At 35.6% G+C, this 14,782-nt stretch overlaps 1 protein-coding gene across 1 annotated transcript in view; it reads right to left on the reverse strand.

The window, feature by feature from the left end:
- matn1 (matrilin 1) overlaps positions 1-10,519 on the reverse strand; it is a 30,523-nt gene extending 20,004 nt beyond the window's left edge. Inside the window, exon 1 of the mRNA XM_028819485.2 lies at positions 10,253-10,519. Coding sequence (XP_028675318.2) covers positions 10,253-10,352 — 100 coding nt within the window. The 5' untranslated portion in view covers positions 10,353-10,519. The remainder of the gene's footprint in view (positions 1-10,252) is intronic.
- Positions 10,520-14,782: the final 4,263 nt, after the last annotated feature.

Genomic DNA, 14,782 nt, shown 5'->3' on the forward strand with positions numbered 1-14,782 from the left:
CTGTTTAGAGAAAGAAAATCCATAAATCATTAAAGAAAAAAAATCCACAAATCATTATCAAACATGGCACAATCTTAGTAAAATCATGTTATTATATCAGAGCCATGCACCTTGGATAATAAATACAGTGTTTACTAGACATGGGTATCGTAGTGGAGGGAGGTAGTATAATGATTACCCAGGGCACTCTGGGTGGGGCCCGAAGCCTGGAATGAAGTTTGTTTTCAAGAGGAAGGGGCCCACAGAGAATGCTTATATATAGAGCCCAGAGTTCTATGATACACCATTGCTACTGAATGAAGTAAAATGTGTTGGCTGTCTGTCCCTTCTATACTGTAATTCAATTTTCCTGTTTGCAATTGAGATAAGCGCTGTTCAGTTAGAAAGTGCAAAATTAGAATATTTTTTTAATTTCCTTTTTGCAGCTTATTCAAAGCAGTGATTCACTGTACCTAAGACAGTAAGCACTCAACATCAGTGTATGTTGCTGACAGTAATGAAAGAACTCATTTAATATTATTATTACTAATATATAATAGTAACATTTGTCAGCTTACTGTTAACACTGTTCATTCTTATTAATTTATGGACTCATGAATAAGTTACTTAAAACACTAAAGAGCTTAACAGGACACCAATGCCATTCGTGAACAATGGCTCAGTTGCTGATGTTACCCTGCAACTCCAGGGATCTCTGTTCAGATTTTGGCCGGCTTGCTCTGTGAATACTTAATAATTTACTGTAACCGTATTGCCAAAATCTAAATGCACAACTCACTAATAGAAAATGTTTTCAAAAGACAGAAGGATACCATTTGGCATTATTATGATTATATAAAGTTACTACCTGTATGTTTTAAAGAACCACTGGGAAGTTTTGCATTTATTTTCTTCAACCTAAAGGCAATGGTATCTTACTGGTGCCCACCTGGAGTTGTTTTCTGCCTTGTAACAGGTCCTGCTAGCACTAACTCCAGCCTCCATGACCATAAAATTGGGTTAAGTAATAGTTTGGTATGGTGGCACAGACATGATGGCGTCACCCTATCTGGTAAAAGGGCTCGATTTAAGATCCCCACAGGCCCCTGGGTGTCTTAGTGAACAGAGCTCCTTAACAGAATGTTAATACAGTACGCTGACTCTTGCCCGTATAATGCAGCATGGTAACTGCCACTATTAATGGCCACAGGACACTTGACTGCTTTATTCAGCAAGGGCTGGGTGGGGGGGTGGCGGGGTATAGTGGGGTTGTACTGTGGGGCAGCTCGCAGAGACTCAATCGAGTCATCTAGGATAGGCTTAGGGTATGTTTCCTTGATGATTTCAGCCCAAAGCACGGCACAAAAATTTTATAGACTGTCATTTGTCACTTTGATGTCACCCCCTCTAATGGTGTCATCTGCACCCCTCGCACCCTGCTAGTGATATCCCTGCCCAGGGGAATGTCTTTGAATTCAAGTCCAATCATTGTCTGTTGGCAATAGAATGTTTGTCCTCTGTCTGCTTGTTTTTTATGTACATTGGCTTTCCTTTCATATCTAAGAGAAGTGTAAATTGGACTATTTCTTAACTTTGAATTGGCCAAGTGTAAATGATGTTTACTATAGGAAGGCAGTATGTAAAATTAAGGCTGCATGTTTGTGTAGCCCACCTGTGGCCCTGTAATGAAAACAATGGGCTCAAAAAAAGGATGGATGGAAATTCACTTAGATGTATTGTGATTAGTATAGTAAGCTTTGGGTGAAACCAAAGAGTACCTTAAAGACTGAACTATAATACCGAAGTGATAGTGCTTTACTTGGCTGAATTTAAAAACTTTACTCTTTGGTTGAAAGTTGTGAAAGAGACATTAGTTTTAAATGCTAAGAATAAGCCAGAGAAACACTTTGATTATGGAAAGATACGTCCTATTCATTCACTTCTTTTACAAACATTACTTCTTTACAAGCAAAAGAGTAGCAGCTTTGTCTTTAAAGTATGAATGCAGTTAGATAGGATTTTTATTTAAAATCAAGAGTCAACCTTCATGATAATATTATTCTTACACAATGAAAAATGATTCACAATGGAGCACAGCTCAAATGATTCCCTGAGACCAGCCTTTATAACATACTACCAGCTAACATCATTGAAAAACCTGTCAGATTAATCTCCCAAGTAGCCAAATAAACGTCTGTTGGAGTACAGGGTGAAAAAAGACATTGTTCTGGTGGCCCTTTCTGCTCCTCCAACCTAGATTGGATTTCATTTTTTTTTTCTTTCACTAAATAAACTAAAACGAAAATGTATTTCTTCTCAGATCACTTCCAGAGAGCACAATGGAACTCTGAAATCTAAGCCTCCAGGAAAACAGCAGCCAATTCCAGTTATCATGAGCTGCATAGTCCTGCTAAGGCATACACTCTTGTAAATGAAGAGAGATTATTTAAAGTGTAATCAATTCATCATGACACTCTGAGATAGACAAGCTTTCCCTTAAGCCTTTATCCTTATGCCATACAGTGGTAATGAGAATGATTCCTTTCAGGCTGTAGTGAATGGTAACAGTACATAGGACCTTGATTTCAGACATAAAGACTTTATAGTCCTATGTCTTTATAGTCTTTTATGTGTGGTATGTATTGAGTTGGACAGTGATTGTGTTATGTTCTTTCACTGAAACTAAAATATCTTTAAATTTGTCTAATAAATTCCCAGCCCTCTTATTCACTAGGCCTTTTTGGCTATAACCAAGATCTGTCAATTTTTTCTCTTTATTTACTGTCATTGAAGCAAGTTTGTCATCAACAATCAAAGGCTCATCCTAAATTGTTAGAACTCATTTAGATCCTGGCCTTTCTGCTTTTATTTAATAACATTTTTGAAATGTTATTTGCTATTTTTCACTCTAATAAGCATATTTAACCTTACAATATATTCATACTGTGACAGCAACTACAGGTACCTGTGTGATTTGCAGCCAAGGCTGTTTGGCCTTTCTTCCTGTCTGACCATACTGTGGCCTGTAAAGCACTGGGCAAAATGATAAAGGACAGTGTCTCTCCCATGCTACTTTCTTACGTTCCCAGATCATAAATGAATCCTAAAGTTGCAGGTTTGCAAAATGATCTTTCATTACATTAACCACTGGACTAGTGTCCATCATTGAATGTAAACTATGCTGAAATGAGCCAAAAAGCACCTAGTGAACAGGTTTAGGTTTTACTAATTGCAGTACAAGCTTTCTTTATCCTGATATGCATATAGTAAAGTGATGCTCATTAAATGCATAATTCCAAATGAATAACATTATATATATATAATATATACAGTATATATATATATATATATATATATATATATATATATATATATATATATATATATATATATATAAAAGAAAAAAAATAAATATGCCCAGTTTTCAGAAGTAGTTAGGAATATGTCTGCATTATAGTTAATTCTTAAAGTTGTAATGTTTGACTGTACACCATGCTGTAGAAGCAGTACTCAAGATTAAAAGTGTATGGTTTATACAACCATAAGTACTTAGTTAGAATATACGTGAGTTTTATTGTTTCTTATTAAATATCAGACATTGACATCCTAAACCTACCAATGAGCTGATAGGTACCTACTGACTCATATGTCTGGGGTGATGTATATGATAACTGTAATTATGTCCTCAAAAACAATAAAATCAGGCTTGTGTATTACTTGCATCAACTATAAATATAATGGAGAACTTAAGGCATATACTTTAGGGGCTGCTTGACTTGTTTATGTCCCTGAAACTTCACAAATATGTTTATTAATTATTATGTTCTTTTCATGTTACGTTCATTGGGTTAGTGTTACCCATGGAATGTGAGCAAGAGTCTAAAGCTATTTGGGCAGCTTATGGTTCACAAATAAATTGGAACCAAATTTCTGTTAATTGATTTTCTTTACGTGTTCTGCAACAGAGTCAGAGAAAAGCAGGAATTAGCTATGAACATGGGTCTTTATCAACCAAAATTGAGCAGTTTTGGGATGTACAGTATAAGGAAACTAGATTACATGTAGAAAATGTATGTGGTCACAGGGATTAGATGCAAAAACCACAAAACCTGACACTTTGCAGCGAGTCAATCTGATCTATTATAGCTATGAGACAGAATTGCAAACTGCTGTTCCGCTTTGCTGCCCCATCCAAAAAATGAGTAAATGATATGAAAATTGTTTATTGGTTTGGTAATTATGTCACTTATCTGGCTTTAGTTACTTTGGTGTGCAGGGAAAGATCAAATCTTTCATAAGAGGGAAAATATAAAATTCCTACTAGTACATTAACTTCACAAGAGATTGCTTCTTTCAGGACCCGCAGAGGTTGAAGTCAACTAAGACCATTACTGGAAACAGCCACCATTCTGTTCAGGGAATCTACCACACACTGCCTTAGAAAGGAGAATGACATTATTAAAGACCTCAGCCATTCTGCACAGTCACTTTTCTCCTTTCTATCTTCTTTCAAACCATACAGAACTATCACCACTAACACCAGCAGATTCATAGACAGTTTTTCTATGCTGGTCATAAGGCTGCTCAGCATGACAGCAGCATGAGTGTTACTTGCATATAATCATATAATATAGCATTGGAATGTAGTATTGTGTTTATTGTGTGTTGTTAGCATTGCAATACTGTCATTAGTGTGTGGGAGACATGCTAGTAAGAATTTCATTGTAATATCACACATGACATAACATTTGCACCCCAGATGGCCCATATATACTGTTTTAGGGACAGGAGCAGGGACATTGATAGCCAGTGAAAAGTGCTGATGTCACAGTTGTATTTCCAAGGTTTCTTGATTGGTCTGGCATTGATTTATTGGAAGTTGGCAGTTGGCAGGCTTGTTATGAAAAGTAGTACTTTGGGTAACGAGATCTCCTAAATACATCCTCTGTAACAATGGAGCCAACTGTCAATAATAGGCATTGGCACCACATACAACAATTCTTTCCATGGCCTGCCAATTGAAATTTCATCCAAATTGCACTATTATCAACTCCATCTCTATGTATGAATCAGGCAGTTATTAACCACAGAACAGTAGGAAGACTCACCAGTCAATGAACCATTATCAGGTCTTCGCAGTTTACTATGGCGAACAGTTCAGGACAGGTGTTGTAATGGGCAGCATATAGAGAGTGATCTATCCACATATAATCGAAAAACACAAGCCTATGCTGAAAATGGAATTATCACTAAATTAGGCCCATATTCTGTAAAGAACTTTAAAGGGGACACTCTAATCTCAATCATGTTTTATATTTCAACCCTTTCCAAAGTCAAGGTCTAGGCTCATGCAGACATGATAAGCCCAACTGAGGTGTGATAACATAGCAGAACAGTGTGTATCAAAACTAGATTTCCTGAGGAAGGATAGTCTCTAATTCAAATTTGTGCCACTATATTAAAGATTTCACATTAAAAATATCATATGGTAGATACAGTCAGACTTAATTCAAAGTCCAATTTGGGATGTATACAAACATTTGTGTTTAAGCTTTTTTTAGAGTTTCTACTCCTGAAAATAAAAACTGTACCTGGATATTGTTTCTGAATTTTGAGAGAAGTGGGATATTTGCTTTTCAAGGTTGACTCTTAGCACTTTTCCATAGCTTCATTTGAAGATAATGACTGTTCCATCATAGCACAGCTACTGCACCATCATGGGAAAACGAAAACTTATTGCACACTTCACGTTAAACAATCCAGAGCCTGCACAGAAGTGCCTTTGACCATGACTCTGTGTGTGCTCTGCAAAATTATGACACCTTTGGATTTATCAGCAGTTCAATATTTTTAAAAAGAATCAGACCTATTTTATCACCAAAATTCTTGACAGATTCCTTGCATATTTGTAAATAAGTGACTTATAGGGTACAATTTTTTCTCTTTCATATTGTCAGATATTTGTTTTATTTAATAGTACCACGCATGGCCAAATTAATTTCCTGTTGCAGAACAGTGCATTGAACTTGACCCTTTGTCTACTGTGTATTTTCATATATTCAGAAAAATGTTTGGTAGTTCAATGCTAGAATTGCTGTGACCATTTTAAATAAAAATATAATTCTACGAGTGTTTAACACTGATGCCTCACATCTCTAAGGGACATGGTTTAAATCTCAGGCAAGTTAATGTCTGTGTGGAGTTTCACTTGCATTTTCCAGTATCTTGCCACACCCCAATCTTTTGTAGGCCTCTAAATTGGTCTGGTAGGAGTGAAAGTGGGTGTGTTTTGTGCTCATTGCTGTGGAGGTTGATCCAGATTCCTGCATCTTGAGAGCATTTAAATAATTAGAAAATGGGTGAATGGAGGATTTATTTCTAATGTATTTGGTAGCAGTTTGCTTCTAGAATAGCTAGGGCTTACTTATGAATTTATTATGGATAAAGTAGTTTCAGAAGCAGGAAATTTGAACCGGATTATCAATCTCAATTCTAAAGCTGCATTTAATATTGTAGTGTCATGGGCATCCTTGGCCATCTCTGGCAGCAATGGTCAAAAGATAAGAGCAAACCGTGCATCAGATAGCAGTCCATCACAATATACACACATGCACACACCAGCACTCACTATCACCAAGCTAATTTAGTCTTCAGCTGACCCAACATTTATGTCTTTGAAATGTGGTAGGACATCAGTAACTGCAAAGAAAAGCCACAAAGAGATGGGACGACCATGCAGAGTCAGCACACATTTAATTACTTCACTGCTGATCAGATTTTTTCAGCATAATAGCACATTTTATTGATCTTGCTGAATAATTTTTTTGCAGCTTTCAAGTAGGAACTGTATTTAGAAATTAGGTTTGTGGTCATATTCTGGGACTCCTGTGATAAATAAGGCATCATTTACAGACAGACCCTAACCCAACATTTAACTCACTTTGTTATGAAAATCACTTAAGAATTTTGTTTAAAGGGAAATAAAAGCTGTGAGTTATATAAGATGTTTAGAGAGCAGTCTTCATTGTTTGAATGTAGCCCTATTTTTGTAATTGCCAAAACTGTAAACACTTTAATGTCCAGAACAATTGAATATTAGGTTGTCATATAACAAAAGGACCTCATTCCAAAATAAATATAATGCTTACATTTATTGTTTAGTGATTCACTATTTTACCAACATCACTCTTTGGAGTTTTCAAATAATGACATTAAAAGCATACATTAGACCCACTAAATGAATATAAAACATTTTCTGATTATTTTGTTCTTTTTTAATCAATACATTATACAAAAAGGGTGATTGATTATGAATAAAGGTATGATTGTTGTGTTTTACTCAGGAAATTGAAAAGTGCACTGGGTTCAAGCAAGGTTTCGTGTGACTGAAGGCTTAAACACTAATGGTGTAAAAGTCATTAGAAAAATAAAACCTATATGACCTGGTGAGCACAGATTTGGAAAGCCTTTAAACTAAGTTACATCACCTTGTAAGAAATTAATGACTATGTTTTTTAAATTTGACAAAAAGAAAGTTGTCTTCTTAAACTGGGATCTGACCCAGTTGCTGTCTGTGGAATTTTTTATTTTCCAGGGGTTTCTGCTCCTCGGCCTCTGTCTTTCTCTTGCACCCAAAATAAATGCAAAGTAGACAAACTGGTGGCCCTAAATTTGTCTGGCATGAAGAACAGATTGTGAGTCTGTTCATGAATGTGCCTTGTGATATATTTAGGGTTGGTAACTACCGAGTGTATCGTGCTACCAGGATAGGCTTTGGCTCCCTGTGATTCGGTAATTAAAAAAGAGGTAGTAAAGGATGGATGGAAGGATAATGCAATAAAATCACTAAACTACAGAAGGACTCTGTGGAGCATTCCATGAGCTTTTCACTGTTTCTAGAGCGCATATTATAAATTAATAATTATTACTTGTCATCTGCTCTTTATTTCACCATTTAAGTGGGACTTTTTAAGTGCCATTTGAAAGTATTCCAGGGGTCATGCTGAGAACAACTAAGTATTTCTTAATTGCTTTCCAGCAGAATGAATCAGGTACACTTAGTGAAAGTTCACATTTTAAAGCAGTCATATAATTTATTATAATTATTTAATTTTTGACTTTTTGATATTTCAATTTAAAACTGACTTGAGTAAGAATAATAATGAAACTGAAAACCCATTGTCTGGATCTGCAGGAGCTTCAATAAAACTATTTCTTAAATCTTTTATTATTGGTCAGGTGATGTTAGTCAATACTGTTAACCCATTAATTCATGTACCCATCATTTCACTCCCAAGTAATAGTCTGTCATTGATCTGACCCTACATCCATCATTCCATTTTCTGAAGATGATTATAGCATAACATGACAGGACTGAGAACAAGACAGAAACCAATGCTTATTTTCAATGGACCATTTAAAATCTCAAATCAATCCTGTAGTCATGTTTTGAAAGAATGTGAATATGTCAGAGGAAAGTCATACAAGCACAATCAAAATTCCACTAAGAATAATGCAAACAGTTGAACTTACATGTTTAATAATTAAAGATGTAAACACTTTTTTGTACATATTTTGTAAATATTTTTCACCGCTAAGCAATTGGTCAGTTATTTTAAAATGCATGTAAACATTTTCTTTGTATCATCAAATTTTTGTCCTTTTGATTATATGGCTTTGATGACTATAGCCTATTCATCTAGCATGAATGCTGGAGCCAATCCTGGAAGCACCAGTTCCTCATAGGACAGAGTCACAATAAACACTCATGCTCATTCATACTTTGCCAAATTAAAGTCATCATTCAATTTAACCCACACATTTGAAACGTTGGAGGAAAACAGAAGAACCTGGAGATGTGGAGAGAATGTATATAATATATACAGACAATGACCACTGCTGTGAATCAACTTCATCTGTGAGACAGAAGCTCAGACCTCATTGCTACCTTGCTTATGTGAATTAAAAAATAGTAAATGAAATTATGAAATATTGATATGATCTTATTAGTGAAAAAATACTCAAGAAAAACTTTTTTGTGCATTCTCACTAAGTAGTTTCATGGTGGTCTGTAAAGCATTTGAGAGTGACAAGTCTGTCTCCATTTCTGTTACAAAATTGAAGTTAAGTGCATTATTGTTTTTGCATCTTATTCTTAAAAGTAAATATCTGGATGTGAATTATACACTATGTGTTCCATTCATCCACTCATCTTGTAACTCATATATTGAGTATATTTGCGTGTCTGGTAAATGGTTTTGTGTTTCAGTTAAAAAAAATTAGAAAAAATATTTCGAATGGAAACTAAACTTTTGCAGAAGACCACTAACATGATCACTTATTCATTCATCATTTCCCTGAGCCTGTTTTGTCTGTTAAACTGCTGCAGTGAGCTGAAGCCTTTCACGGTGGACTGATGTGGAAGACAGGAGCTAAAACCTGGCTGAAACTCCAGTCCATATATAGGGCACACTAACTTGCATGCCCAGCTCAAGCCAATTTAGAGTTGCCAGTTAACCTAACATACATCTTTAGTATACAAGGAGAAATCGAAAAATATGGAGAAAATCAAATTGCAAATATGTACAAAATTCTGTTTCTGAATTTCCAAAAATGTGTGTTTTCTGAACGCTTCATTGGTGTCACTCTTATAACAATTAATTTCCTAAAACTAAAAAAAAAAATCCTTAAAGCCATATAATGTGTGCTTTTATTAACCGAACCTACAAAAAACTACAAAGCTACATTAGAAATATTTATAAATTCATTGTTTTGTGTATTTAATAAATTAAAGAGTTTTAGGAAGAGTAAGCGAAAATGAAAGTAAAATCAAGTTAATTAGGATTGGATTGAATGGATTCAATAAATGGGTGGATGGATAGCTGGATAGATGGGAGTGTGTTGCATACTGCAATCAAAGATTTTTCTGAAAGTACTGGATCTCTCAAGAAAGGACTGTTAGTTTCTTTGTTTTTATATAAAATAAACAAAGTATATTAGCAGAAATGTGCTAATCAGTTTAATGAAATTCTGCTTAAATTAAATCTTTCCTTTCTCTTCCAAATTGTACAATTTTCCTTCTATGTCCTATTCATCATCTACAGCAGTGTTTTGAATCTTCATCATGGACCCATTTTTTTATCTTATTTTCTCTTGCCTCCAAAAAACGGAGTAAAAAATGAAAATATGGGAAGAGTTATAACAAGTTTTTTCAAAATACACCTGACAAAGCAAGTAAGTCGAAATTGGTTTAAATAATTTGATCCTTTCTTACCTGCATGTGCAGCAGCTGTTCTTGATTGTTCCAGAGCTTTGCTTTCCAAGCAGAGCAAGAAGAAGACACAGAGTAGAAATCCGGAACATAGGCACCCCATGGTTGTAGGACAGAGGAAGACAGGTTACAGAGTGAATGTCAGGAGGCCTAGCTAAGACATAAGAACATACCACTCCTTTGATGAGGTATGGACCAAGCCCCTGACATAAGGGAAATACCTGAGGACCACAAGTTTGGTTTCAATGAAGGGGGGAAAAGTCTGTGTAGGCAAAGTGACAGAGAGGAACAGAGCGAGAGAGAGAGAGAGAGGGAGGGAGAGGGAGAGAGAGAGAGGGGAGAGGAGGGGGCAGCCTGAGACAACTCAATAACTCATTGAAAAGGTAAAGGGAGAAATTAGAGCAGCAAACACAGAAAGAATGGATTAAGAAAACATCAGTAAGCAGCCTGCTGCTGGTTTTAAACATCTGACTTCTTTTAGATAAAAATATGATTAAAAGTTAAGATTTAATTTTAAAAATATGATTAAAATTATAGTCACCTCAGCCAGGCATACAAGTCTGTCAGGCAAAATCTTTATCTTAATATAATGTAATGAGAACACAATGTCTGGGAAAATAATTCTTTATCATGGTTTGTTTATGGAAGTGCTCAGTATTGCTAAAATAACTAGAAAATCCCAGAAATGTGTCTTTAAAATAAAATACCTTTAAGGGGCCACTATTCATCTTACGGCTGTGTTAGTGTTCTTATTACTACAGCATTAAGTGTTTGTGTGTCTCACTGTGCCTAGGAAAACTGAGTTTGAATTAAAATATTAATTTCAGCTCTGGGACCCATACTTCTGAGGCTCTGACCCCTTCCTGACCCTGTTTTGAAATAAGAAGGTTTGGAAAGCAAATAACTAAATAAACTACCCCGCAAGACCCAAATTCAGTTCCCAGCCTGGTCACTGTCTGTGTGAAATTTGCACCTCCCCGCATGCCTCACTGAATTTTCTCCCACTTCTCTGGTTTCTTCCAACATCCCATTGATGTACATATTATTTCAGATTAGCTCTGTATGACTGAGTGCGTTTGTTTGCATGAGTGTGCTCTGTGATGGCTTGTGAGCCAGACTTTGCTTAATTCAGTGCAGGCTTGACATCTCCTTCACAGAGATTAATGTCTAAGGTGCCGTGACACAGAATGAAATAATACCCCACGTCAAGAATAAATCAGAGGCTGTTGTATAATTTTGATAACAAAATGGCATTTGAACTGGAACAGTGCTAGATTTGATGAAGCCAAAGTGCTTACATAGTGATTTGCATTGTCTCACTTAGTAACTTGAGAACAATTTGTGTTGTTGATAGATTGTCAGGCTGCCCAGAGAGATTCCCCATATTGAGCGAATGTGTTTCTGTACAGTGTTCTTTTCTTTTTAGACTCAAATGTTGCATTTATCCATCCAATTTATGTATACTGCATTTGTGAAGAGATAAGAAAATCAAAACAGTAGAAGATAACCATACAATATATTAGGAGAACATGGAAATGATGCACATAAAGGGATGGGATTTGAAAGTTAACACATTCATGTAGCAGCATTAACCGCTGCACCACCATATCGTCTGCAGAGTCACATTATGGTGCAACTTTTTTTTTTTGTGATTGCCACAAAATCTTTTATATATGCTGTGTATTTTTTAAATTGTGTGGATGTGATGTATAGTTTTGTGTTTATTTGGCTTTATTTTCCATTTTTGTGTTCAGTTAGTATGATTGTGTGGTCCATTTAGATATTTAAAGTGTATTTAAGGTTGACAATGGCTGCATAAAAATAAAGTGATGAGTTATTATGATACTGTATCTTGAAACATATGTACTGTAACAAATAACAAGTGCTACTTCTCAGCAGTTCAGTCCAAGATAAGCTAGTCACATGCGCACATTTAAATTTATTTGTTTAGCAGATGCTTTTATCCAAAGTGACTTACAAAGATGTCAACAAAGTTGGGTAAACATCAGTCTCTGGAACTATTTGGGACCAAGTGTTACAGAACAAAGTTACAAAATAGATCACAACAATTGAGAATCTCAGAGCAAAAAACAATAGCATTAAAATTCGTTAGTTACAAAAACCGTTTCTAATGCTAATTGATTCTTCAAATAATTTGGTGCACTACTGCCAAAAAGTATTCTTAATCACTTCTCCCTTTTTCTTTAATATGTGATTTCTATAGGCAGTTTAAATACTAAAGAAGTCCATATCCACCTGAGTTTCATCTAGATTGAAACAAGACCAAAACCCACTTTGTGGTACAGAACAGAATAAGTGAGTTGGTAGTTGAGCAGATATTTATTTATTTTGTTACACTTCTCTTTCGAGGCCACATGTGAAAAGTGCTCTGACCTCCCATGACCTGAAACTATATTATTTGATTTTGTGAATCAGTGAGTGGACTTTTCTAATTATTCATGGTTGGAATTATCAGTGTTTGTAAGTTTTTTTTCTTTCTTCACAGTTCTACAGTTCTAAAATAATTTTTAATATCAATTGGACCCACCCCTTGTTCCCATACCCTTATAAGAGAGACTGTTTTACACCAGGCACTTGCTTGTTGTCAGCTTTTGTATTTATAGCTGTTGTACATTATTTGCATGTATATCTAAAGTACATTTTGTAGACAGCACAGCGGCTGGCGTTGGAGCCACACCTCTTTAAGGACTTGCTTTGAATTCCAAGTTCAATCACCATCTTTGTACACTTTGCACATTGCCTAAGCCTTCTCTAAGATGAGCATATTACGTTAGTAGACATTTTTAACTGGCCCATTGTGGGTGTGTGCATTTGACATTGATGACCAGTCCAGAGTTTCTGCCTAAAAACATGTAGTAAATGAACAGATATATTGAGTACTGTAAACACCATTTGAGAACAAAAATCTTTGGAAAAAAATGTAAACTTTTTTCCATTTCTCTATGTATTCTAAAATATTCAGATTTTTTGCTGGAAAAACAATTATCTTAAATTCAATAAAATACAATCTTACTAAGCTCCCTTCTCCAAGGACAAGCTCAGAGTGCACAGATTTACAGTTATAAAATGGAAAGAGTAAACTACATATTCATACAGTATTTATAGATATTAGGGAACATACATGTAACATTTTTCTTCTTTGTGTGGGTGAGGGCTGCAACAATCTTTCATTAATGGCAAGTTAGCTTGGTCTACATTAAATGAAAGAATTCTTCTGCAGAAGCACTCAGACCACAGTGTTTCTGCTTCTTGGAGTTGGAGAGACATAACTTGAGCCTGAATAAAGCTCTTTCAGGCAGGTAAAGAAGCAGGCTCTGTTTGGATGTGTGTTCCAGGCCAGCATCTAAGGTTACTCTGTGTAATGTCTCTGTTAATTAATGTGGCAAAGCAAATACAAGCCCAGCTCACATTTCATAGGCAGAGTCCAGCACACGTTCATTTTTTGTAACAGGACTGGAAGAAACGGGTTCAGGAACTTAAAAAAAATGTTCTAAGGTAGTAGTGACTTCTGATATAGAGTTAACTGTTTAAAATATTAATTTACAAGTTGTTCCATAGAGATTAGGAGCAGGGTTGCAAACTCTACATACTGCCTGCCTGAGATATTATTATATTTAGAAAGTCTGCCAGCTACTGGGACTATTCTGCAACACATTGTTCACATTTTGAATGCTTGTCATCTAGGTGTAGCATGTCTGACCAATTCAATGTGATAATTAGGCTAGCGCTATTAAAATTGTGGTCTGTTTGCTGCTGAACACTCATGTCAGTGTTCACTCATTTCATGAAAGTAAAAAAAATAATAATGGGACAGCAGCATAATCATTAAATCAAATAACAATTAAAAACTCGTAAAATACCTTTTCCACTAAGTGAATTGTGTCTTTCTGTGTATGGCCCAGAAGCTGGTCAACAGAGTAAACATGTGAGGACAGAATGACTTTCTTTAATGAAAACCACTTTGCCCCCATTATAAGATGAGCTCTTAATTTGATTGGTCATACTCTATGATGAACTTTTTTGCTTTATCCAGGGTTTGTTCCTGCCTTGTGGTCATTACTGCCAGGTTAGCATAGAAACCTCACTGTTTTGTTGAAATAAGCTGTCATGAAAAGGGTATTAATATATAGGTAAGCTAAGTTTGTCTAGCCTATAGTTGTATCCTGCCATGAGCTGGGATAACTGGATAAGAGAATTAGATGATGGATGGATGAATGGTTAAGTTAATTTTCTAAAAAAAGAACAAATTTTGGGAGAGCAATTAACAGTGCTGGCTTAAAACTCCAGTGATGTGTGTTTAATTCTGGCCTACTTATTGTCTCTGGGGTTTACATGTTGTTCTTGTGTCTTTGGGCTTTTTTCCCTCAGATACTGGAGTTTCCTTCCATATTCCAAATGTGGCAGTTCTGAATTAGGTCAGTGATATAAGTGTGTGCATGAGTGTAACCTGTGGTGGACTGGCATTCCATTCAGGGATGATTTCTGCTTTGCATTTAGGTGTATCAAGAATGT

Source organism: Erpetoichthys calabaricus, chromosome 14 (genome assembly GCF_900747795.2).
Source record: "Erpetoichthys calabaricus chromosome 14, fErpCal1.3, whole genome shotgun sequence".
NCBI classification, from domain to species: Eukaryota; Metazoa; Chordata; class Cladistia; order Polypteriformes; family Polypteridae; genus Erpetoichthys; species Erpetoichthys calabaricus.